This window comes from Coturnix japonica, chromosome 14 (assembly GCF_054131305.1).
Source record: "Coturnix japonica strain WE chromosome 14, WE-NBRP24, whole genome shotgun sequence".
Lineage (NCBI taxonomy): Eukaryota > Metazoa > Chordata > Aves > Galliformes > Phasianidae > Coturnix > Coturnix japonica.
This window is the reverse complement of record NC_140676.1, coordinates 2,313,872-2,340,315: the sequence shown is the minus strand read 5'-3', so window position 1 is coordinate 2,340,315 and position 26,444 is coordinate 2,313,872. Positions and strand designations below refer to the sequence as shown.

At 48.8% G+C, this 26,444-nt stretch overlaps 1 protein-coding gene across 3 annotated transcripts in view; it reads right to left on the bottom strand.

Moving 5' to 3' along the window:
- Positions 1–734: 734 nt before the first annotated feature.
- IGDCC3 (immunoglobulin superfamily DCC subclass member 3) overlaps positions 735–26,444 on the bottom strand; it is a 77,143-nt gene continuing 51,433 nt past the window's right edge. The window contains exons 6-14 of one of the 3 annotated variants that reach the window (XM_015873273.3): positions 22,549–22,707; positions 16,345–16,510; positions 8,651–8,898; positions 8,164–8,328; positions 3,592–3,780; positions 3,233–3,337; positions 2,274–2,412; positions 1,688–1,889; positions 735–1,523 (exon numbers count right to left, since the gene is read on the bottom strand). In XM_015873273.3, the coding sequence (XP_015728759.1) occupies positions 1,359–1,523; positions 1,688–1,889; positions 2,274–2,412; positions 3,233–3,337; positions 3,592–3,780; positions 8,164–8,328; positions 8,651–8,898; positions 16,345–16,510; positions 22,549–22,707 (1,538 nt within the window). In that variant the 3' untranslated portion in view covers positions 735–1,358. Of the gene's footprint in view, positions 1,524–1,687; positions 1,890–2,273; positions 2,413–3,232; positions 3,338–3,591; positions 3,781–5,676; positions 6,158–8,163; positions 8,329–8,650; positions 8,899–16,344; positions 16,511–22,548; positions 22,708–26,444 lie in introns of those variants that run through there. The other 2 variants (XM_085515224.1, XM_085515225.1) reach the window with 2 other exon arrangements.

The following is a 26,444-nucleotide window of genomic DNA, read 5'->3' as shown; positions in this document are numbered from 1 at the left end:
AGCAATGAGACCTTCCAGGCCATGCATGGGCCATGGTGGTCACTTCAAGACAAGACCCTGCTCTCAGGAAACCCACTCAGGAGCATCTTGACGGGTTCTGGAAGTGCCGAGCTGCAGTTTCCATGAGCTCCTGGCCACAGAGTGCCCTGGCCTTAGCACAGGGACCAGAGCACCCATCCCACATACAGCCAGGATGGGTCAGGGCAGCCATTTGGGACCAATTGGGCTCCATGAGAGCAATGGTGCTGGCGAGCTGCAGGGCATCAACCATCACGTGGGCCACATCCGTGACAGTCCCCAGAGTCTTTAAAGTAAAAAAAACAACAAACCACGACACAAATCTCCACCAGGCGAAATCCCACCGTGCCTAAAATAAAGCTCATTAACACCAGCTGCCTGCGCCAGAGGCAGGAGGAGGGGGTGAGGACACACACACACGAAATTTCTCGCACACTTGAGGTAGAACATTGCTTTCAAGGTTTGGAAGTGCTTTACACAGGAAGGACGACAACAAAAAACGACGACGATGCGGCAGGTACAGAGCGGGGTGGCTGAGGTAGGACCAAGCTTGTACTGACCAAGTGCTATGCTACTTGTATTTGAACACGAAGGAAGACGCAGGCATTTCTGCTTCCCAGAAGACATTCATTCCGGTTGAGGTAGGTTCTGATTTCACTCGGGTTGTTTGTCCAAGTCTTTCAGGCTTCCTCTGACACGCTTTTTTTTTTTTTTCCTTTTTTTTTTTCTTTTTTTTTTTCTTCTTCATATTATATCATCAATCAGCAAAAAAAGTATCCTGAGAAATAGTGAAAGTGTACAAAATCATCCAATCCATGGAGAAATGGCCTTCCCGGGCCTCAAGTTTTGGAGTCAAATTAGAAGAACTGCTCCAAATCCAGTCTTCTCAAAATAAAAAATAGATCCAAAAAGTAATCCTAAAGCTGCTGGTCAGGAAGAAGTCTGTGATGCCAAGAGACCAAGGCACCCCTGGGCCATTGGGGACAGGAGTTTGCCAGGCTCTGCAAGGAGCCTTTTACTTAGCAGCTATGGGAAAACCAATCATGACCAGTCTTGGTAAAGCCATCGTTGAAAGAAACGCACCAAGAGGCCTGAGACAGGTCAGAAAGATAAACTTCACAGAGTTTCAAAAAGGCTGTATACACACACACACACATATATATATATACTCATATATATATATATATATATATATATAAAAATAAAGCAAAAACAAAAAAATAACAATCAGACTGTAGAAATCTTCAATTGACCTGAGATTGACGAATCATTGTAAAGACATCACCAGCTGCGGTTTTGGTTTCTGGTAACTCCTACAAGAGGGTTCAAGTCTTGGCAGTTTATCCTTCATTGGCAGGGCCATGGCGAGGAGCCGGAGCAGCGGGGCTGCCATCGTGAGGGCTGTTTGGAGGGGAGTCTGGCTGCTCCTCGATGATGCCGAACTCGTCCATTGGCAGCGTGGATATCTGCGTGTCGTCGTGGGCGGCAGGCGGGCTGTGAGCAGGCTGCAAAGAAAGAAAGTGCAGTGATGGCGGCAGGTGGCCGATGATCTTAAGCATTTCATAGAATCATAACATCATTAAGGTTGGAAAAGACCGCTGAGATCACCCAGACCATCCAGCAACCCACCCCCATCAGGTGTGCTCCCTCCTTGTGCTGTTGGACTCACCGTTACTCCCTTGTCCTGCTGCTCTGGACATGGTGATGCTGGGAACAACCTCTCCAGCTCATTCATGTCCAACTGCTTTCCGTTCAGGTCCCGCTCGTCCCTGCGGGCAGCCCCGTTCAGAAGGATCCCCGCAGTGCTCCTCTGGCTCCTCGGGATCTGCGGAGTCGACAGCTGCTCCTGCACATTTTTACACATCAGCAGCCTGAAAAACAACGAGGCAATGCCTGAAGGTGAGCAGAGCCAGTGGCTCTCCTTCCTACCTTCCCCCAGGCTTCAATCTGCCTTATTTATTTGCTATTTTCCTTCACTCCTTATATCCCTCCTATAAAGTTACATCTCTTCCACTACCTTTAAAAGGGCTTTTGGTTTACAGGGGGGAGTAGGGCTTGCCAGAGCAGAAATACTGATGTTCCCAGGAAGTAGCACGTTGTTTGGTGGGGACTGGAGCTGGCGGTGTCTCTGAAGTGTGTATTTGGAGATGCCCTTGGGGTCTGTGTGCCGGGGGGAAGGCAGGGACCACAGTACCAACATCACCTGTGTGGCATTCCCAGGGCTGTGCAATGACACTGTAGGATGCCACTCTTACCTTCCTCTGTACCCAAACATGAGGAAGAGGACACAGAATATGATACACGTGACGCCAATGTGGATCCCAATGATGATACCAGTTGCAGAGGTTTTGTTGTTCTGCTCATCCTTCATGCAGTCACACGGGGGGTTCAGCACTGACAGAGGAAAGAGGGGGAGGGGGTCAGCAGTGAAAGTTTCCTTTTTCCTGGCCCTACCTAAGCATCTCCCCTGCCCCTGGTACCCCATGGAGGCTGTATAGAGCCATCCCCATCATGCAGGCTGATGCTATCAGACTTTCCCTGGGTGAGCACAGCACCTGGCAGAAGGCAGGGAGCTGGCAGCTGCCAATGGGATCAGTATTTACTGCAGCACAGAGAGAGAAGTAATAACTCTCTCTTGGAGATATTCCCACTGGAAGGCTTAAAAGGACTATAAGAGCAGCAGGATGTTTTTTACACATAGATGAAAATGAAAGGTGTGAGCAGTTAGAGATTCCCTCTAGAGGTTTCCTCTTCTGCCTCGTCATGTAATGCTCATGCACTGCAGCCCTTCTTCTCAAAGCCACGTGGCCTTCTTTCTCACCACCAATAAAGCTCAAATGTCCGTGGGTGCTGAGCAAAGATGCTCAGTGCCCCATGTCTCACATGAGGACAGCAGTTTTTACCTAATGCTTTGAGGTGTTGGTTTGCTAAACCTAATGAAGGGCAGCTGGCAAGGGAGCCAGTTCTACCAGCACAACATGGTCCCAGCCCCACACAGTCTCATCATTGGTGAGGCTGAAAGTAACTGACTGAAAGCTGTGCTGTCTGGTGGATGTGCTGCCACTTGATTCCAAATGGTCTGATTTTTGAGTGGTCCTTTTGAGCCAGGAGTTGGACTTACTTAACGATCCTTATGGGTCCCTTCCAACTTGGGATAGCCTATGATTCTATAACCAGTTTTCATTAACTACCACTGAGAACAGCCCCATCTTACCTGTCCTCTCCACGGTTTCCCTCAAGGAGACAAAGCGGACAGTTGAGTTTCCATCCCCATGCTGGTTATAGGCAAGGAGTTTGACCTCATACACCATTGATGCATCTGTTTGGAGAAACAAGAAGGGTATTTCGGGTTTAATAACCAGTGCTGTCTCCCCAGCAATGCAGTTATTTAGGAAACACACATCACCCAACACACAGGATGCTGCAATCAGGTCAAAAGACAAACTGCAGCACCTGCAAAGTGCCCATAAACATGGGGCAGAGCTGCAGCACCCCCAGCTTAATGGCTGAGCAACACACGTGAGCCATCCTAGGGTCAGGAGGTGGTGCAGCCGGAGCAGTCAGTGCACTCACCCAGGTGGGTAATGTTGTACGCTGTGACGTTGCTGGCCAGCAGCACCGGGCCTGTGTACTGGGAGAGGTGGACTTTGCGGTAGTAGAGCTTGAAGCCTTCATGCTGGCCCAGTTTGATGGAGGGCTCCCACGTTGCCTGCACGGCCGTGCTGTTGATGACTTTAATAAAGAGGGATGGCATGGCTGGGACTGAAAGACAGAGAGAGAGAGACAGTGGGTTGTGTGCGCTCTGTAGTCTGTACAATGAGAAACTCCCCACCAGCATTTCCCTGCAGCCACTGTGACAAAGAACGTGCTAGATGAGACTGAGAAAATCAAATTAGACCAGGGCCTGGTTTAACAGCCTGGACTCTCTTTAGGGAGCTGTGTGAGCTTCCAGGGACTCCCTATGCTCAGCTCAGCCAGCACAGAGGCTACTCTGACAAGCAGCTGCAATCTGATGCTCAGCCCGGGTCAGGGCAGGAATGCAGCCACTTTGGAAATGCATTCTCAGCTTCCACTTTTCTGCCCTCACCCTGAGGGCAGTGAGGACCTTTCAGAGTGATTAATCCCCATGGGAGGAAGGAACCAGAAAGGATGGAGCCGGAGACATCCGTCTTAAAGCAGAACGTCAGGTCTGTATGCTGCTGCCTGGCTGAGCGCACTCAGTACCTGCAAGGGTTTGCAGGGTGCGCTGGGCTGCTCTCCCTGCTGGCCTTCAGAGGGACATGTGGTTCTGTGCTGGGGGAATGAGGAGGAAATGGAGGCATCTTCAGTGAGAGCCCGACCTCCCTGAGCAGCCTGAGCTCCACACACAGCTGTGGCTGGCACTTAAGTGGCTTTGAGGAGCAGGGGGATTTAGTGGGGAAGATGGCCCTGCTGCTGCACGCTGCCAGCAAGCCTTGATTCAGAGCCCCCCTGGAAGCCTTCTGCTACCATCAGTGGCACTCTGCTCAACAAACCCAAAATCCTGCCCTGGTTTTTGGGGTAACAAACAGCAAAATATCATCACCACTTTGTTCCCAGGTCCCCAAAAGCTGCCCAGCTTCATCCTGCCCCATCAGCTTGGGCTGACAGACCAAGGTTTGCAAACCACAGTCAATTTCTTTGAATCAAATAAATCAGTTTTCCAAAGCTGGTTCTGCACAAAGCTCCGTGCAGAGCAGCAGCACACAGCCCCACGTGCCCCCGAGCATCCTCCTTCCCATCTCCCTCCCTCTCTCGCACACTGAGCACATCAGTACAGAGATGTGTCTCAGCAGGACCTTTCACTGATGATTTTTTCACTTCATTTCCACACGGCTCCCCCAGGCCAGATGCTCCCATCAGCTCCTGAGCCTTTTTCAGAAGGTGGATGGATGGCAGCAGGCGCTGTGGGCTCTGCCTTGCCCACGGGCTCTGCTCCCACAAGGATTTTTTTGGGCAGGGAGCTCAGCAAAACCCAGCACAAAACTCACTAAGCAGAACAACAGCCCTGCTTGTCTGGCAGCCTTTAGCCAAGAGAAGGCCTTGGGGCAGAGCTATTTTCCAGTTCTGAGTGATTATAAGCTCAAAATACCCCTAACGTGGGAGCTGGTGGACTTGCATTGCACTGACGCTGCTTTTTATCTGGTTTTCCCCACAGGTTTCTAAATGACAAGCAGTGAAACCCAGCCCTGACACCGTCCTTTGGCACAGAGTTCAGCACAGCCATTTAGTGAGCGCTGCTGAAAAGCAGATGAAATGTGGCCACGTCAGCCTGAGACTGACAAGAGCTTCGATTTAACAGTAAAGTCAGAACAACACAGCACAACAGCTGGCCTTTTCCCAGGCACTGAGAGCCCAGGTGATCCCAACAAGGACCTTTAGGGGAAGGCAAAGAGATTTCTCCTGGTGAGTATCCCAAAAAGATGCCCTCCTTCTCTGAGCCAATGAGATAACACTCAAAAATAACAATGAGATAACACGTTTAATTACTCCCAGTTCCCATTAGGGCAAAATAAGAAATCAGATCTCCCCTCCGAGAAGCTGAACCCTTCCTCAGAGCATCATTTCCTGAATCATCAGTGAAAACACCATAGAAAGGGAAACTGCATTGGGGAGAAAGAAACACTAGCGTGGCCCATCCCGATTTGTGAAGAGTTGGCTTTATTTTATGGTAGCAGAGCCTTACATTTAATAAAAACCACAAGAATCTCTCTCCTTCGAGGTATGAAATATATAGTATTTATTCAAACTCTGAGTATATATATATATATATATGTATAATATTGATTATATGGACGTACTTGTAGGATGCACGTGCTGATTATAATGTCATTACACAAATAAGTGTATACAGATGGAGTATATCTGTGTGTGCAGCAATATATGTACACACACGAGCGTATATGTGCTTCACAGAAGTATATATAAAACATAATATGACTCTAATGTAAGTAAGGCATCTCCCTCATGCTAAGGGCTGGGATATTCGTTTTCCTCTTCTGTGCTGTTTGGAATTTTCCCCAGGTCATTTCAACTTTCTTCTTGAAGGCGTCTTTAGCCGAAGGTGACTAAAGGAACGGTCTTCATCCTAGAGAAATGTCAAAAAGTCCTGGAGAAAACCCTAAAAAGCATTAAAAGACAAGAACAGGGACTGCATGCTGCTTAATGAAGCGCACAGAGTCTGAGATATAAAATACCTTGGCATAAAGAAGCCCTGAGCTGGGCACAATAGCTCCCAGAAAAGCATTGGGTCACTGAATTGAGGAAGTCAAAGGGTTATCCATGGGGAGTGCTCCCTGTCTATCCAAATGCCAGCACCAGCACAGGATGGGTGCCAGACAGAAGGGCCAGCAGTGCTGGGGGGAGGGAGAATAGCAAGGAAGCAAGGAAGCCAGCAGCTCCAACAAGCTCCTATATAGTTGGGCTATACCCTGTAGCCAAAAGAAGCCCTCAGCTTCTTTCCAGCAGGGCAGGACAACTCTGCTCCTTTCCAAGGCTGTTTGACTGCATGGCTTCACAGCTCCCCAAATACAAAGGGTCGCTGCTCTTTGGTGTAACCTAGGAAGGCACAGTGTGACATGGCTTGGCTGTGCATGAGAAGGGGCTTATCTGCAGCCAAACCTGAATTTGGCAGCCAGAGCTGCTGGATCCTGGCTCCCTGCCCCTCTCTCAGCTCTCTGAGCAATAGTGAAGCACAGCAAAAAACCAAATTCAGAGAGAACCAGCACTGTACCCTGCACCCTGCCTGCTCACAGATCAAGCCAGAACTGGGCTTGTAAATCTCCTTTTATCATCCTGGGAGGCAAGCCCAGGTTGAGTGATCTTAACCAGGCCAGCTTGTCCATCCTGAACACGTAGCTAATTGCTGCAAGTTCATTAACACAGAATAAGACTTTTTAAGGGGGAGTAGAGCAGCACAATGATGCTTTGCAATTTCAGAGAGCCTGGAAATTTATGATCCCATTACCAGACACTTAACTATTCCTGCTGTGATTGAAGGTAATAATGACAAAACGCCCTATCTTGCTTGACCCAAACTTCAGCAGAAGCACCAGACTCTGTGAAGCATGGCTGGCTTTGAGCTGCAGTAGCTGAACTCAGAGCATCGGGTCAAGGAATTTCAAGTTGCAGCTTGGTCAGTTCCTCTGTCTCTAAATTGAAAGGAAAAACAAACTCAAAGGGTGACTGATTCCCTGTGGAGCACCAATAAAGTAAACCTGTGAGGCAAGGACCTAGCGGTGGTGCTGCTTAAATGCTGTAGTTAATGGCTGCAACAGCTGAAGATGGAGGGAGGGCTGGATTCCCCACCTGTAAGTCAGCACACTCGTTCATTTAATCCTACATCGTACCCTCATGCCCACTCTGCTGCATATTTGTAAATACTGAGTGTTCAGGAGAATGGCAGGCTCCTAGGAAATGACTCTCAGTGAGACACGCCAGGATTCAGAGGTGCTGGAGAAGCACATGAGACGATAGGAAAACATTCCCCAAATGCCAGCATCCAGATGGATGATGTCTGCAGATCACACTGAGACTGTGGTTTGTGGCTGGTGTCCATATGCAAGTGCCCTGCTCCAGAGTCCCCACTTTAACTGGGGAAGCAAACTGGTGGCCACATCTGGGGGGCCAAGGCAGGGAAAAGACCTGGAGACCTGCCTAATTTCCCACTGAAACAGAGGGCTGCTCCAGGGGAGGGTCTCAACCCAGCTCAGTGTGGTTTCTCAAAGGCAGAGCAGAACGAAGTTTACATTCAGAAAAGCATGGCACCTACCAGGTAAGAGAACCAGAGCTGCAGAAGAACTTCTCCAAGAGGAAATGTGCATTTAGCAAGCAGTTTAGGACAAGCCCACAGCTGCTGCCAGATGAATGAGAGGACTGACTTGCACTCACACTCTGCTACAGCGTGAGTGGAACGCAACATTTAAGGCGACTGGTTGAACCTCGTGTAACAACAATAAAAGAGATCTTCAAACAATACCATAGAGTGTGAGAAGAGCAGAAATCAGGTGCAACAACAACACAGGCTGCGTGCCAAGGCGCTGGGGAATGGGTATCAGGGTGAGTGGTGCTGCTGCTATGCACAGCAGGCTTCATCATCTGACGGCCCAAGCGCAAAGCGATCCTTACCTTCTCCCAGCGTGCTCACCACTGTGACTTCTGAGGCTTTGCTGGCACCCCGGGAGGTGTAAGCCTTTATATAGAAGCTATAGCTGGTTGAGGGCTCTAAATCAGTCACTAGCTGCTGGAAGGTGCTTTTGCTAACTGCCTCCTGATACTCCATCTCCATGGGATCTGAAGTGGAAAGAATAAACAGAGGTACATTAGACTTTGCAAGAGGTAAAGGGACTAAAGAGACTTTGTAAGCAGTAAGTTTGGTCCCTAATAAAGGGGGTCCCTATACCCTTCTTTTGGGTGCCTCTTTTCCTTATGTTTCTGTGTGCCTTGCCTCTCCCCACCCTTTTGCTACTGATACCACCCCTCACTGCCCAACCTGTCTTTCATGGAGGAGATGGAGTTGATGGTGGCACTGCATTGCAGATCTGGTGTATCTATTAGACCTCACTGCTATCTCTTGTGGATGCTGAGGAAGCTCTGGGCAGTGAGCAGACCATACCTGCAGCTTTCCGGATGTGTAACACGTAGCCGATGATCTCCTTGGTGTTCTGCAGAGGTTCTTCCCAGGACACTTGGATGGTGGTGGCAGACACCGTCTCGGCCCTCACGCTCTGCGGGGGTCCGGGCAGCCCTTCTGCCCACAGGACTGTCAGGCGGGCGCTGGCCTGCGTTGAGCCGGCGCTGTTCTCAGCGATGCATTGGTAGATGGCTTCATCTGCCTGGTTGATCCCATAGATGGAGAGAGTGCTGCGTGGGAACACAAGAAGGCTGAGCATAGACTCATAAAGGTTGGAAATGACCTTAGATTGCCGGGTCCAAGAATCACCACAACAAGGATTACGTGAGTTCCCAAGGATGCTCCCACCCAAATCCATGCTTAGGAGTTAAAGGCAAATCCAAGTAACTCCAGATGGCCACATATAACCCAGCCAAGCAGCATCACAAACAGCCACCAGCAATGATGCTGTTCAGGCACTGCACACGGGTGCTAAGCCAAGCCTGACTGAGTGCAGCCAGAATGCCCCTTGGTGATGCTCTAATTGTATTACAGCACATTAAAGCAGTCTTAGGGTGACAGGAGGATTAGCTGACTTATTCAGCAGGGTTACATTCTCAGCTCCTAGTTCTGTGTTCTTAAACATACAGTCACTGTGAGCCCAAAGCCAAAGCCCCTGAGTGCAGTGCAGGTTTAATGCATCTGCAAAAACCCTCAGTGCATTTTTCATGCAACAAAGACAACCATGGGCTACCCTGCTGGAAAACAACCCTAAAAGAGGGAGAAAGACACTGAAACATCTCTTCCCCAAAAGACAGTGCTCCTGAGCGCTGTGCCCATCCCTGCACCACCTCTGGGATGCTGCTGGTGGGCACACAGACAACTAGCCTGCATGTACACATGGGCACCTGAACTAATCTATTTCAGAGATAAAGTTCCTGCTTGAACCCCCAGTCCAGTTCATTTGAGCTATGGCAGAATGTCTGGGTGACCTCAATGCCTCTGAGTTTCAGCATTACCTCTTTATCTTGTGCCAAAGCTTGCATGAGATTTTTCGCTGTTTTTCTGCAAGAAATGAGCCAAATCTAACCAAATCCACACCTGCTGCTTCTAGGGAGGATGAGACCAGTTTCTTCTCCTGGGGTGAATTCCAGGTGGACTTTGGAGCTCAATGCACACAAGTAAATCATGAGCACCTCTGCTGATGTGAGGGGCACTCCATGGTTTTTGGGGAGTTGTAATCAAAGCTGCCCTTTATGCAAATAAGAGATGGTACATGGGAGCTGGCATTGATAGATAACCTGCCTGGATGACAGAATGAATGCTTCTAATTGCAGAAAAATATTGGTCTACCAGTGTTACAATTTATTATCGCTGTTGATTTAACATTCGTATTTCTGCCTTGCAAATTATCCGGACCATGGTGAGTGAGCAAATGTTTAACAGCCATCTATTTATGCCCCGTGCCTTTGTTTCCTTGGAAACATTGTAAATGGAATATCAAATGTGATGGTTTCAGCTGATATGGTGATTTTAGAGAACCAGCCCTAAGCCCCTCTCATCGCCACAGGCTCAGTCAATCTGATTAAATGGAAGGGGAGCCCCGGCGTGTGGCTCAACTCAACGGCCCGACTCCTGCGAGGACAGATGGCAGGAGGCAGGATTGTGCAGTGCAAGAGCTGCACTCGTAGCTCTGCACAAAGCAGATGTGTGCAGGGAGCAGCGGTGTTTCCTCTTGCCCAGTCAATGTGGGGATTATTTCTGCACGGCTGCCGTGCATCTGGGCACTGGGAGCAGGCAGCCCGGGCTGGCATGCACAGCAAGTGCAGTGTTAAGCACAAAGCCAGCCAGGAACAAGAAGGAGCATTTATCTGCTGCCTCCGAGTGTACTTACTTGTCTGCTTTGCATTTAAAAGACAGAGAGAGGAGGAAGATGCTTGAGATGCATTGGCAGAGCCCCGGCCATCCTCTGCGGAGTGCTAGAGGGTGCCAAGCCAGAAGGAAGAGAAATAAGACAAATTCCCCCAAAGTGGTCATGAATGTAGCTGCAAATGTGCCACAGGCTCTGAAAAGTCCATCTTCATTGTGATTCACAAGGCTGGGTTTGGCTGTACCACGCGTCACCTGGAAGGATGCACAAGCAACAGGGTCAGTACAGCTGCCAGATTTGCAGCTCTACCTACAAACCTGGGGGAGGAGCAGAAACCAAGTGAGCAGGATGCTCAGCATCTAAACACCAGCTCTGTGAAAGCGAGTTTCTCTCCCTGTACATCCCTATAACCTATGGCCAGAGCCCTACAAGGGCTGCTGAGCTGCAATACAAGGAGTTGGCAGTGGGTTATGGGAATCCCAGTGCTGTGCATCCCCCTGCATCTGAACTACTGACACGTTCTGCCTACCCCACACCACACCCCTGGGATGCAGGAGATGCTTTTTTAGTTGTTTCTGTAAGGAAGCTCCAACAAAAGGAAAAGATGCGGCTGTTGCACAAGGAGGCGCAGATCAACCATCTGAAACGCGAGGTGTCCTTTTCTTCCTTCCCAACACTGGGAAGAATCTGTCACTTTGGGGACATCTGCTGCTGGAAAACTTTCCTGTGAGCATCAGGCCGGCAGCGCCGCGAGCACGGCGAGATGCCAGAGGGCTTTGTGCTGCTCAGCAGAGCTGTGCGGGCTGCATCGCATCTCGGCACAAAGCCCTGCTGGGTGTTGATGGAGGTGGGGAGAGGAAAGGCTGCGGGTTCACACTCTGTTGAGCTGGAGTGAGGAGGGGAGTGGGAGGGCCCCGAGCTGCTATTCCCAAGCTGTCTTGCGGCTTGCAGGCAATCAGGATGACTGATCTGGTCGGGGTCAGGGGTCCGGGCCGTTGACCAGAGATCAGCTTTCCAAAGGCTCCTCTGCAAAAGTCTGAGAACTGAAGGAAGGCTCTTCATCGATTCAGCGGCACAAAGGAGGAGAGGGGCCCAGCTGGAAGGAGATCAGCATGCGCGCGCACGCACAAAGCGGGGAGTGTGATGAAATTAATGCAGCTTTGCAGAATAGCCCTGGGTACGGAGCCTGCCTTTAGTGTAGGCTGAGAATAAGGTGCAAAACATAAAGGGTGACACTCATTGGCCCGGGGGACACTATAGATCATCCCCAGCCTTCTGCACACATTCTAACGCCCCTAGGAATTACATGGCCTGCAGCCTTCTTAGGTGGAACTGAGTCTCCTGGGTCGTGCTATGCAGGACAGGAGGATGATCCCTTTCTGTGCAGCCTGCTTGGTGTCTAGAAGACACTGGCTAGGATTGTACCCAGCTCTTTTGTTACAGAGCTCACCCCAGTGCAGTCCCAAATAGGATGCATGGTGCCAGTGGGAGCCACCTCATCCACTCACCTGCAGGACAAAAGGGTCAGCCAATGCTCAGCCCTGCAAAGCTGTCAGACAGAGATGCTGCTCTTTCTTGCAGCCCTGGGAGAGGACAGCTTCCAGCAGGACGGGGACGTGGCTGTAGGATGGTTTTTCTGCTAAAGAGGATGCTGTAAAAGGCACAGAAGCAGGACCACTTCATCCTGAAATGCTCATCCTTCCTTGCTGGCTTCGGGACTCCTGGGTTTGCAATGTCACACAGCACTGAGGACACGGAGGGAAAGAGCTGCTGCCACTTGGCCTGTTTGAAACTACAGATTTAACAGAATCCTGACCCAGGCAGGGAGCAGAGAAGCTTCTACAGCTACAGAAACACAAAGCACAGAACATCTCAGAAGAAGCTCCTAGAAGGGAGGGTGGATGCCTGAGTTGGTAGCAGTAATACAGACAGTTCAGAGAGCTACTGCTGCTCAATAGAAAGCCTCCCACAGGTGTATTTTGTCCCAAGAAACACTGAAGCTCCTGAACTGCATTTCCTGAGCAGAACAGTAGCAACACAACAGCAGCCACATGAGGACAGACTGACACCCATCACCATCACCTGCCATGGGGCTGCAGTGTGACCCTGGCACAGCACTGCTGCCCATGGAAGGGGCTGCCCCATGGAGCACCGTGCTGTGTGCGTCCATGCACAGACTCACCCCCCACAAAGGCACTTAGGAGCCTGCACAGCCTCCCCACGTGTCTTCCAAACAAAGTCAAACCCATAAATTATTCTTAAATCATGAGCAGCTGGTTCGCATCCCGGTCCTCCACGTGCTTATTTGTCATGCTTCTGGGAACTGAAATATGATTTTCAACATGGTACCCTTCTCATAATCACCAAAGGTTTCAAGTTCATTGTGTGCACAACCCGCAGGCTCGCCTGCCCTCCTGCAAGGTATCCAAATCCCTACAAATTCAAGAGCTTGAAGGGATGCACAAATCCCTTCGTACCCCTCTGCACCCAGTCAACATGGATTCTGCAGCCAAATGCCTCCTTGCCAGCAGCAGGCTGTGGTTGCAATGGGTTTGGTACCCAAAAGGCTGTCCTGCCCCAGGCACATGTGGGTATTTCCTTGGACTCCATTCTCCACATCTGCAATAGGATTAAGCAACACAACTAGTCAAGAAAAGCAAAGTTGTCTTTCAATCTAGCTACAGAGGAATATATTCTGATAAGCCCAGAGCATGCACAGCCCTTGAAGTGAGTCATTCCCACAGCACTAAAACAAGGGCAACCAGTGATGAAGAATTTAAGTAGGAGACAGTTCATAAGCAAAGGTCACAAGGACAGCAAACACCACCTGAGCCTGGGTTCTAACGAATCCTTCCTCCCGTGGAACAAATTAAGGCCCTTAATTATCATTTTGTAAATAAAATCGTCTTGGAAAATCAATATTTAGAGCCTGCCTTCTCTGAAGATGTTAGCCTTTGTTCCTTGCTATTATGGCAATATAACCCCCCATTTCTGGGCTGAAAATTATCCCCCTGAACCTGACTGGGTTAGAGGAAGAAAAGCAATAAACCTCTCAGAACAGTAATTCGGGCACTATTTCAAGCTTCCTTGCAGATTTTGAAGTAATAACCTAAAAAGCATGATTTCACACAGGCTCCTGACTAATACATCCAGTAACCAGCCCTTCCTGCTGCAGCAATCCACATGCTTTAGGGCTGTGTTGGTGGTACCAGGTGGGAATGCAGCTGAAAATGCCAATTTCTCTTTCTCTTAGGCCAGAGCACCGGGATCACAATTGATCCAAATCACCCCATCAAAAATAAGGGCAGCGTGGCAGCTCTGAACCAAGGGCAGAGCAGAGCAGAGCATCCCTCTGGTATTTCTCAACCCCCAGCCCAACCTGGGGATCACATGGCAGGATCCCCCCCCATTCTCAGCCCATCCAGTGATTCTTATTCACAGCTTTTAATGGCACACCCCACAATTCCCCACACCTGAGCCTTCATGCATTTTTCATCGACAATTACCCGCTATCCCAGAACTGCTTTTGATTTTTGCTAATCATCGATTGGGTATTTTGTTCCCACGCAGCTGGCATTTGCAAAACATAACAGCCACCTCTGGAGAGGGCACAGCAGAAGGCTGATCTTTAATGCTAACGTGTCAAGAAACCATCAGCACACCAGGCAGTGAGGATTCGCATCAGAAGGACCATGAGGGAAGAGGAATGGATTGGACACAGCCGGAGGATCCATGCCTCAAAGCAGGGGCTGTGCTTGCAGAGCTTTGCCTTGAATACAGCAGGTCTGGACTGCACTCCTAGTTGGGTTCCTTTCCAAGACCAAGGCTGCTCTGAGTGCTACCCTTTGCAATCCATTTATATGTGGTACCATTTGGGATGTTATACTCTATTTTTTTTCTTTTTTTTCCCCTAAAAATCCCTTTGGGGGCACTGAGACCTTTATTGCCATATTAAGCAGAGTTTTAATCCAAATGAATTTTTCTAGGAAACCATGTAATCTAATTAACTGGCTCATGGTGCAGTTTAGTAGCTTCATTACTAGTAGATTTGTGATCCATCTTTACATGGACAAATATTTTCCATGTTCAACAGACTGATAAACCCAAAGTGTAATCACAGACTGATTCTGTCCAGAACTTGGTCGGCTCAGTCATGGCCATGAGGAAGAAACAAAGCACAACATGAAAAGGCTCAGGAACAAACAGTGGTTGATCTCTTCCCCCAATTCATGGAGCATCCAACCACACCACTGGACAAGCAAGAGCATTTTTCAGACCAACAGCTTTGGAACCTGCCAGGCACAGACGTTTTGCTGAAGCTGAGGGTTGGAGGAGAGCAAAAGTAGAGGAGAAGAAGCCAAAAGTTCAGCACTGTCAACTGTGATGGCCCCAGGGCTCTGCTTTACAACTGCACTACTAGAGCTGCAGAAGACACCATGTGTTAGCTGAGCCCAGGAACTGGCTGTGCTCCGCCAGCCTGTGACAGATGCAGTGTAATCTGATCGGTTTGCTTGCAATGGAAAAGGCTGAAGCTAAATTGCATTAAATGATTGCCATAAGAAAATGATTACAGACATGTTCACCGAGTGGCAGTTAACAGGCACGTGGAGCGCAGCTCTGGGCAACAGAACCTGGCTGGGAGTCGTGGCTGTGATTGAAGACCCTACTTTTGCCTTCCTTTAACAGGGAGGAGGAATGATTTCACAGGCAAGGCACCAAGGGAAGACCCTGATCTGGACTCTTTAATTTTTTCATGCATTTTGAAGTCTGTGGTCTCTTGTGACTCTGCCAATACAGGGGGACACCTATTTCCTTTCTCCTGTTTCTGCTCTGATCATATTCTAAGGGCAGACATGCCTCAGAAACCCAAGCAGTGAGCTAATACACCACGAGGATGGAATGAGTGGCATCTGTGTTTTGTGCATCACAAAACTCACTGAAGTTTTCTGAAACCTCCCAGCATGGAAAACCCTCCACTGATCAAGAAGATGTTATTACATTTCACACCTTATCCTTCTTGCAATTCACATCCTTCCATCCTTCACATAACAAACCTCAACAATGCCTCAACCCTGAAAACAAAAAGCTGCATCACAGGGAACCTTACAGAAATAAAACCCCTGTTCCTCCTAAGGAACATGTCCTGGTACCTACCCAGTCTGAACTGAAGGCCCTGACTTTTCATCTAGGTGGACTTGTATTTGTGAGTCACATTTATCAATACAGAGAGCAGCTACACAACCTTACAGAGTGCAAATCTCTACAGTAATTTAGGTTTACAACACAGGTATCTTTCAGCATATTGTTCAAAGCTGTTTCCATAGGAAATAAATCGTCAACTTGCAATTTTCACACTAAGTGCATCCCACCGTATCATTTCACAGTACAAACATCCCCATCCCCTCATATGGAAATGCAGTTATTTAGTACTCAGGGAAAACACTCTTCCCTGGTGAGATAAAAGGCTGCGGCTCAATGACAGCCAGATTCCACGCAAGTATCTCAAACAGGGGCAAATGCATTTGCACACCCAGGCAGATCAGTGTATGGGCTCCTCCAACATGGAGCGAGTGTGGTGTCCCAGCAGGAGGGACAACACTTGGCCCACCCTGAAATACCCAGAAGAGGATCAGGACGGTTGCTGGGTTCCGCTGGTTGAAGCCTGAGTGAGCTAACATGCTCTTTACTCAGTTTGATTCCATGTTTGTAGCTAAATAATGTGAAACAGACCTGCAGTGACAGCTATTTCTGGGCCATCAGGCAGGTGATATCAATCCTTCGTGCATGGCAGCTCCGGGCTGACACTGCCCTTCACCCTGGCACTTACCTGTTGTTATTCTTCAGCTTGATGTGGTCGCTCGTCTCCAGGATCTGCCCGTTCCTCAGCCAAGTGATCTGCGGGGGGGGCTCCCCTTGGGCCACGCACGTGAAGATGGCTGTGGTCCCCACAGGCCTGGAGATGGACTGGGGATGCTGCACGAACTCTGCTGGGGCTGCAAAAAGGAAGGAGAAGTCAGGATGATTTCAGTTTATTCTGGCACAAAAAGCAACCTTGTAGCTTGGTTTGCATCTTCTTGGGTACGTGAGGAAAGAAAGTCCTATCATTGTCAGATCTAGGGACATTTGGCCAAGCCACAGTATAAGCAGCAAATAACACATAAAATTGCATTAGCAAACTACTTGCAAATGGACAGTAAAGTACAGATATGCACATGGCAATCTGGCAGGTCCTTCTGTCCCCAGCAAATATGGGATGTGCTGCACACCCTCCCAATGGCAATAACTTGGGAGCCCTTTTTAGCCCAGATCTGCAGCCTGGGACCCTTCTGGAGCTGCTGAGCCTTGGAGGAGATTGCATAGCCTGTAACTGCTGTAACCTCATAAGCAAACGTTTTTACCTTCAGATTTGTAAACAGAAAGTGATTTCTCCCCCTCCCAGCAGCTCGGAATAGATTTAAAACCATTTATCAGAATAAAACAGCACAGCAGCCTACAGAAAGCGGGGCCTGAAAGGCGCTGCCAAATCGGTGAGTTTATTCAAGCAGTTACGCTTCAAAGGGCAAAGTGATAAATATACTCCACGCTGCTGCTGAGACCTAAAATCAGGTGGAACCAGCAGCAGCCGCAATGAAGACAAACAGATGAGAGGCATGAGCCCGTAATGAATTTACCAACCGGCGCTGCACAGCGGATGGCTGCCGTTCAATTCTTCTGACAAAAGCAAGATCACCCAGGGAGAAACACTCAGTGCCACTCGTGGGATTCTCCAGGCGTGGAGCTGGTGTGAGATGTGGGGATGGGAGGAAGGAGCAGAGAGGTCCAGCAAAATGTGCTGGCTGGGTGCAAGCTGCATGCAGAAACTGCTATGCAAGAGCAAAACCTTGTGGTTCATGGCCAAAAAAAACCCAAAACAAAAGCCGTGGGGTTTAGCTATGACAGCACAGCATGATTAAGCTCTTCCCCAGCTGCACGCATGCAAGGAAATAGCATCATTACCACTGCAGCAAGGCCAAAGAGCACCAAAAGGTGCCTCTGTCTCAGAGCAAAGTCACTGGTTACAAGTCCTGCAAGCAGAAAGACACAGAACCTCTCTGAAGAGCTCGTCTACCTTAAAGGAACTCCTTATTTCAGCTTTAATAACCAAAGGGAAGCGGAGCATGGCAGTCCTGACTTATGTTAGCAGTCAGGGGTGTCGCCCAGCAGAGTTTATTGTCAGGCACTCAGGTCTACTAATGAACCTGAGCTCCGCAACCTAATGGACACATATTTTCAGAACCTCCTGCTAAACTTCACGAGGCGCCGATCGATGCATTGTCCTTCTTTTTCCTTTCCACGTTTTTTCCCCGCTAGGCTTATAAATTAGAATAAAATTCAGGACGGGTCCAATAAAGCTGAGAGCACAGACAAATGAGGATGAAATCTCCCTTCCCTGCAGTGAACGGTTCCCTTTGTGGCATACACTGAGAGCACAGCACGTTAGGGACTTGATTTTCAAGGCTTCCTTAACCTCCTGCAGCCTGTTCGGTGCTGGCAAGGTTTTGCAGGAGTGATTACCCCATACCAACCCCATACCAAGGGGTTGGAAAAGACCTCTAAGGCAACCAAATCCAAACCCAACCCATCCCCATGGACCATGTGCCTCAGTGCCACATCTCCATGGATCCAGCCCATCCAGATGCCTCTGTAGGGCCTTCCTACCCCAGGTAGATCAGCAGTTCCTTCCAGCTTGGTGTCATCTGCAAACCTACTGAGGCTGCACTCAACCCCCTCATTGGCAAGAAAGGAGCAGCAGCACAGCCCTGCCTTATTTTCATTCATAATGAACAGAGCATCTCATCACTCAAAGCTCAGCACATTGAGGCACAGTGGCCTCAAAAGCTCACCTCCCTCCACCCTGCAGCCATAAGGCCACTGCAGGTGGTGAGGAGAAGCATCTCTCAGCCCTCCCAAGAAAATCTTAATGTAGACCTTAAGGAAGATTACTCTTCAGAACAGAGGATTCCATCCCTGCAAGGAGGAGCAGGCAGGCTCCAGCTCTTGCTTCTGTGGGATGAGGAAACCAGAATGTTGATTCTTCAAGACTTAATGGGAAAGAGGGGATCATTTGTAATGAATTTTTAATGAATATTTAAAGGGCGTGACATTGGTATCAAAAAGCAATAACGCTTAATGCCACCTTCAGAATCATTAATGAAGTGCTGCAATCGGTTTTCCTGCACACAACAAACTGTGATAGCACAAAGATGCACTGTAACAACAGGCTGTAATGGGAGAGCTGGGAGCCTCTCTACGCAGCCCCAGCCCCAGCACTGGATTGGGGTTCAGTCTTTACTGCAGTGAAATTCGAGGTGCCAGTGCCCCTTGCACCCAAACACTAAGCAGTCATTAATTCTCAATTAGCTACAGTCATAGGTGAAGGGAGGGAGGCTGGGGTGAGGAGGAGGAAGAATGATCTAGAAACAACAAAACCTCATAAATTAGGCTTCCAGAATGCACAAGAAGGGCATAAAGGAGAAGACGGGTCAGCGGGGAAGTCGGTCAAGCACAGCATCAGATGACAGAAGATAAAGAACTGCCCCTCACTTCGCCTCTTTCCACTGCCTACAGAGGACGCACAGATGCTCCTGTGAGTAACTGCATGAGCTGCAGAGCTGGTGGGACTGCTGGGGCCAAAGACAGAACTGTGGCCATGTCTGCTGGGAAGCAGGTAAAGGCCAACCAGGGAGGTGATGTGAAGCTGCAGCACAGCACGGCCTCGAGCTGCTCAGCAGTGGGAAATGTCTCTATGTCATCTACCTGGCCAAGGGTGGACACACTGGGGGCTCCAGCACCACAGCTCACTACATCATCCTAAGGGATGAGATCCGAGTTTCCTGCTCAGCTGCTTTCCTTGGGAAGACAAAACAAGCAGGCAGACAGGCTGACCCATGCAGCAGGTCACAGTGCTGGTTCTGAAGCATGAATTTCAGCCAGGGCTAAAGTGTAAACCACGTGCCACAGCGCTGAGCCTTAACAACAGCAAGTGCAGCACATCTGCTGGCAATCTCAGCCCTGCAGCAGCACCAGCACAGCACAGAGATGGAGAAAACACCAGGAAGAGCAGCAGCGGCCAGATCTGTTGGACTGAGGAGCGATGCCCTGTTCTGCCAGCAGAAAACAACACGAACAAGGCAACCTTTGTCGGCAGAGCTTCAAAACCACGTCCTTAAGATGGGCACCCATTTATGAGATGGGCTCTCATTTTTTCTGCGTAGCTTTCAGGAGGAAATGAAGCGTGGAGTGGAGAACACTGGTGACCATCTGGCCATTCACAGCCCATCAGTTTGTTATGACACCAAACACATAATAAAGCACAAAAGATTGCACAGGAGGTAGGGAGAAAGCTCTTTGATATGTTTTTCTCCCCTTGCCACTGAAGCCTGCTCTTCCCTTGCACTGCACACACACATGCCCTGCGCTTGGCCGTGCTGTGTTCGACCCTTCCACAGCTCCCCTGGGAGACATCCATTGGCAGCCCCGGCACAAAGCAATATTCAAATGGCTGCACTGGGATCTGAAGAGAAAATGGAAACTTTCTTGTGTGAGAACCTTACAAAAGAGATCAAAGGAGCCTAAATGGCCAGGGGAGGGCAAGCAGGGAGGGAGGGAGCGGGGGATTGAGGCCTTATCCTCTAAAAGGAGGAGGAATTCCCAGGAAGATAATAAGATGATCTAAAGGAGAGCCTGCAATGCGTAAAGCTGGAGGAAAAGCAGAGCCCTGTGACAAGACACCTCTGTGGCTGCTGGGATGGGGATTCTGGCATCCCACAGTGGGGCGGAGGTGGCAGCAGGAGGGCGGATGGGGTTTCAGTCCCTGCCTCCTGCCAGCTCCTCACCTTACAACAGGAAACATCGCTCTTTCTGCCTGTGTTTCCCACCTATAAAACACGCCTCCTTCAAAAGGCACAGGGCGAGTTAATTTGTGCCTGCAGGCACTTCAAGGGCTCTGCATAAAGGCAGCAAGTACCTGGCCTGGTGCTCTGAGGATGCTGGCATTGTCCCAGCCCTGTACTACCTTCCTCTCCAACCAGGCTTTTGATAGCCTGTTCTTGGCTTTTATTCTCTTTATGGATGTAATCTGCATCGCTGACATCTCAACAAAGATAAAATCAGTCTCCCACATCAGTCATTACCGGTGTTTTCTTCCCAGGCAAACCTAATGGCAATCATTTGTACCTCTCAGCTGGAAAATTCAGGCAAAATGAGATTCAGATGGAGAAGTTGCTTGCAGAAGGAGGGTGAGCAAAGCCGGGATGAGTCCAACTGCCTCAACATCGGGCACTTTATGGATGGCAACACAGCTTCGACTCTTGTACAAAGCAGCTCACGTCCATAAGTGCTGCACGAACATATTCCACACCACTGCCCACTTCTCTGCTCATCTCCAGCACAGAAGCAACTTCCTTCTATAGCGAGGCTGGATTCTGGTGGCCATTTTAGAGACAAATTCTCATCTTGGTTTTCCAGGTGAAAATCCACTGTAATCCTGCACCAAACTGCTGCTGCTCGGGGGCTGATGTTCAGCGCCCCAAAGAGACTGCTTTGCAGCACTGAGAAACTGCTACCCTTTCCCTTCCCCTCCAATTGCTAAATGGAACCATCAAGTGTATCTAATAGCCGCGTTTTTACAACATCAGAGATTTTTCAACTAATTTCTTCTGGCTCTGCCTGTCTGCTACCTAGAAATCAGCTTTGTGCTTGGGCTGCACATGCAGCATGTGCAGAGCCATCTTGCAGCAGCTCAAAATCGTTTGTGTCAGTACAGTGAGGTTTTCTCAATGCTTGGGTTGTTCTCAATGCCTGGGCTGTGTTGCTTGAAAAGAGGACTCCCAGGCCAGCTGGCAGTGCTCACTGTTCACTTAGAAATACAACAGCAAAAGAAATGGCAAGTTCTCACCTCCTGCCAGCAGCTGGGACCCAGGAGGATCACTCAGCCCCATACAAGCTCCCTTTCTGCCCTGCTCCCTGCTGCTCCCAAGGCAAAAGGGAGCAGGGATGCCAGCACATGGGGACCGCAGGTGCTGCTGGATCACCACAGCCACTCTCAGGACCTGTCAGGTGAGCATCAGGGCTTGAGCAGGGCACTTTCCCCATCACCAGCATAAAAGGTTCAATTAGCTCATTCCAGCAGGAGGTGTATAATTTCAGATTCAGGATATCATCAGTCAATAGTTAATGAGTGAACTGATGAGAGCACGCACGATGCTTTAAGTGGACTAGCCTGAAGAGGAGGTGAGTGCCTGTAATCAGGGGTGGATTACTGCCATTCAGAGCACACTGCCAGCTGGGTTTGCCTTCTGAAATACTTGCCTGGCTCCCCTCACCATGGAGACTGGTTGCACAGAGCATACGCAGAGGATTTGTTTGGTTTCTTCAGTGAACTCTACTCTGGGCTGAATCAGCCTCTCACAGTGACATTTCAGGACAGTTGCTGTTGGGAAAGGGAGCAGCCTGAGTATGAACCCAAATGGGGTTTTACTCACACTGGAGCAAGAGGCTCAGATGCAATGCTGACTGCTAAAGCAAACAGGCTCGCTGACTTTCTGCAAATGGCTCTAGCTTTATTTGTGCCATATCCACTGGTGGATATCACTGCATGAGTGATGCAATAAGAGAATGGTGCCCACATCCCTGTATCACTAAGACAGTGCAGAGGGCAAGAGACAAATCTGGCTAACCAACCCATCCTGTGCTCTCTGCTGAGATGTACAGGTAACAACAGAAGTCTGCTCAGCCATCTACTTCCAATGAGGTGCTAAGACACTGCAACTTAAAGCTGAGGCCTCAGTTCAAGGATACCAGTTACCCCTCACCTCTGTGAGATACTGAGACTTTCACCTACCTGGAAAACCATGTCTTAAAAAGAAGTGCTTTGTTTGACACCATCAGAGAAGCCCAAACCAACCCATCACGTTGCCCAGGGACACATAGAAGCTGTGCAGAGCACATGGGTACCATCACTCTGCAACTGTGTCAGCCCTGCTGTGCTCACCTTGTACAACCAGCCTGCCCTGAGCAGTCCTTCGCACCCGAGTGCCAGGTTTGTTCGCAGCACACACGTAGATGCCAGAATGCTGCACGCTGAGGTCTGAGATCATGAGATTTCCTGTCCCCAGCACCTGGATTCCCTCCACACCAATTGGGCGGCCGTCTGTAAGAAAGGAGAAAATATAAGGGTTGTACGCCGGGCCTTTGTTTGTAATTCTCCAGGGTACAGTCTTTGTTGAGGTCCAATCTAAGTTCTTGTGGAGCAGTACAATGCACTCATACTGGGATCTGCCAAGTAAAGTCAATGGGTTATAGTTGATGCTCTTAGCATGGACTATAGTCATGGAGAAGAACTGCACTCTCAGTTAAGTGTTGCCCCAAAGCCACACTTTGTGCTGCCTGGAAAACCAAGGTACCATCACAGGAAACGTGGAAGCTTTCAACACTATGTTCAGGTTAAGATGAAGTTCCCAAAATGCTTTTCAATAGTGCAATAAAACCAAATGAAATTGTACCAACTTCCACGAGCCATTGTCCAAGTTCTTACACTGGACTGACCAAGGATCCAATAGAGACATTGTGGAAAGCAAGCAAACACCCTGATGTGCTTCCCCAGCCACCAACAATTAATGACTTGTGGATCTCCTGAGCTAGAAGTGATGCTTTTGTGTCTGCTAACCCTTGGTGGATCTGTCTACTGCTTCTGAACATTGGATTTTTGATTCCTGAACTCCTGAGTACACAGAATTGCCAGGAGCCAAATTGTGAGCTGGATAGTTTGCTCAGCTGCACTGGGTTGGAAGCAACGGGAAGGGCTGCCTGCATCCTGAGTGCTGGGTCTGAAGGAAGATGGCTGGAGAGCAGCAATGGAAAGTTGCTTAACATAAAATAGTTCAGCATCAGAGAAGTCTCCTTTTTTCAACAAAGCCTGTTTTCACTGGAAACTCCCAGCCAGCTCTAATTACAACGTGTTTCATTAGTATCAGGCTATTGCTTTTTATTGTTTCATTGGGTTGTGTTTTAAGACACTGTCTGACAAAGGCAGCTCTAAATCACTCCTAGCACGTGTCAGGGTGTCTGAGCAGAGGAGCAAGGCAGGGGATTCGCCTTATTGCAGCAGCAGTTAAAGAAAGCACACCTTCCTCAGATGGGAACAGGGAATCCAGTTCCGCTCCCACCTTTGCTCATGGAGATGTTTAAGGAGCTTACAGAAAAGAAGAGAGAACCATCCTTGATGATCGCCCCATCCAAAGACCCCATGGGCTCTCCCGATGCGCGTTCTCCCCAGCAGCAGAGTCTGTACCTTGCACCTCAAAGCTATGGTTAGGAAAGGGAAACATCCATCCAAACACATTCCTCCCAGGAGCTCTGCTGGTCTGTACCATAGTCTTACCCACCTCGAGAAATTGTTGCTGGGGTCCATTAGCAACAGAGAACCTCAATCAAGTTACTTTGCAATAGTATGGTTTAGAGCTCATCTTACGCTTTGCATAATAAAGAATATTATGAGGATTGGATCCATCGGATAACTAACAGGCTCTGGAACAGACTGGGAAATCAGAAAGGCAAAACAGCACTCAGAAAGAAGGGCAAATTAACTATCAAGACATACGGATCCACTTGGCAAGGCAAGGATGGGACGGGGAGCTCATCCCTCTGACAGCAGCATTGGAGGGATCCCGTTTCAGACTGGTAGCATCAGGCTACCGGCAAAACATGGTCCAAAAGCTACCGAGCACTTGATAAACATTTCTCCTGTCAGGCTCTTTGCATTGTTTTTCAGGAAATTTTGAAGCTCCGAGGTTTCCTTGCTTCATTAGGCAGGCAATGCTAGATCACTTCATTATTTGTACTGCAAAGAAAAATGCCTGGGTCTTCTAGACAGAGAAAAACAATGTCATTAAATGATTAAATGATCACATAGCTGGCCAAGCCACTGCAGCAATAAATGACTCAGTCATAAAAGGGACAATAAAACATGACCTGTCCCACAGTTAATGAGCAATAAGAAGGAACCATTTCCTTCAAACATCATTTGAACTGAAGTGTAAAGAGGTCTGAATTAAATTCAAATTGAACTTGATTTCATCTTTTAAATTAGACCTTTTGGAAGCCCGTATTTACAATGGGTGTAAAAATCAAATCTCCCTCTTGAGGGAGGGATGGGATGAGAGAAAATGCAAAGCGGCCGTACTTGGATGCTTCACCCCATCACTGCCTTAAGAAACACCACAGAAATGTGACTTGAATGTCAGTAGATTTACTCTATTATTTATCACGTGCTACATAATTTAAGCATGACAGTCCCAGCCTGCAGCAGATACTCCACACTGCACAAATACCTGCATCGATACTTCCACAGTCGTTTCTCCGGCTCCAAGTATTAATTAGAGGTGTGATGCTCTGAAGAAACATCTCCTGTCAACCCAGCATCTTTCATCTCCCTGAGGAACAAAGCCCTTTGAGCCCTGAAGCCCCAAGAGAGCTGCTGTTTGATTCCAAGAGCACAACTGCCTCTAACAGCCATGCAGGATCCCTGTGTTGGATCAGCCTGTATGTCACTTGCTGTTTTCCAAGAAGTCCTGCAAGCTCTTAGCATAACACTTACCCACCTTCTTCTGTCCTCCTTGTTCTACTTGCTTTGAGGGTAAAGAACTAGATCCAACACTCCTGAACTCCAATTGGAGGGCTGGGACACAAGGGAGGGCCATGAAGCACCACACAGCTGTGATGGGTTTGGAGAAATGTATGGAAAGGGCTCCGGAACCCAAACCAGCTCAACCTGAGCCATCCTGAGATCAGTTAGAAGGTTTTCAGCTAATATCAGGTCTAACTTCGTAACACTGACCACATGTACAAATAACATAAAGCATTTACACAAGACACCCTTTGTACCCAGGAAGCTCAGGAGGTTGCAGAAGTGCTGTGCATTGGACTGATGTCTCACACCCACTTTGCAAAGACTGACATCTATTTTAACCTTGTTTTTCTTGCAGGGAGACTTGAACAGGCTTGGATCGAGGAATTAAGACCCTGAAAACCCACCTTCCTGGCACTGCTTCTCATCAACAAGTCACCTCTCCAGGCTTCAAACTGTTGATCATTTACCACGACCCTCCACTTATGAAGTCAAAGCAGAACATTTGAGGGCTGAAAACAAGCCAGATGAGGGGAAATGTCTGCCAGATTATCTTCGTCAATCCTTAACTGAAGACAGATGAAGGATGTGAACCTGACAACTGATGAATAAACTGGAGTGTCCTCCAAGTGGGAGATGCTCCCAGAGAATGCCTGGCTGTGGAGCACTGGAGGCTCCCATGTTCCCTGTTGGAGCAGAGGCTGGATGCACGATGCCTGGGGTTTAGGAGCCGCGTTATTTATTTTTCCAAGGTGCACACGATGCCTCCTGGAGTCCTTTCTCTGCCTGCTAAGAAGTGATTGGCACACTGGTACCAATTACGGGGACCTGTTAAAAGGTGCCAGGCGATATGAATATGCAACAACACCAACGCCTTTCTTTTATAAGTAGCAAGTAGAAAGACAGTAACAACTTTCTAATGTTGATCATTTAGGTCTTTTGTGAATTCTTTGTATCGTGCCATAGTAGCCTTCCACTTCTTAGGCACATGGGTCTCCTGCTCCAGCGGACACCGGGCACATTGGATTAGCATATTTAGAGTACATTGCAACAGTTGACTATTCAGTATGTGAAGTGGTGAAATTTACTCTATTATTTCTAAACACTTACAGGAATGGTGCTCCTGTCAACCAGTCAGCCATCTATTGCAAGCTTCTGTGTCCAATAAGTTACCAATTAATTGGCTCCTACAATTGTTGTATAGTTTACTTCTTGAATGGCTCCCTCTTCAGTAATTTCCTTCCCATTGTGTGACCCTTTCT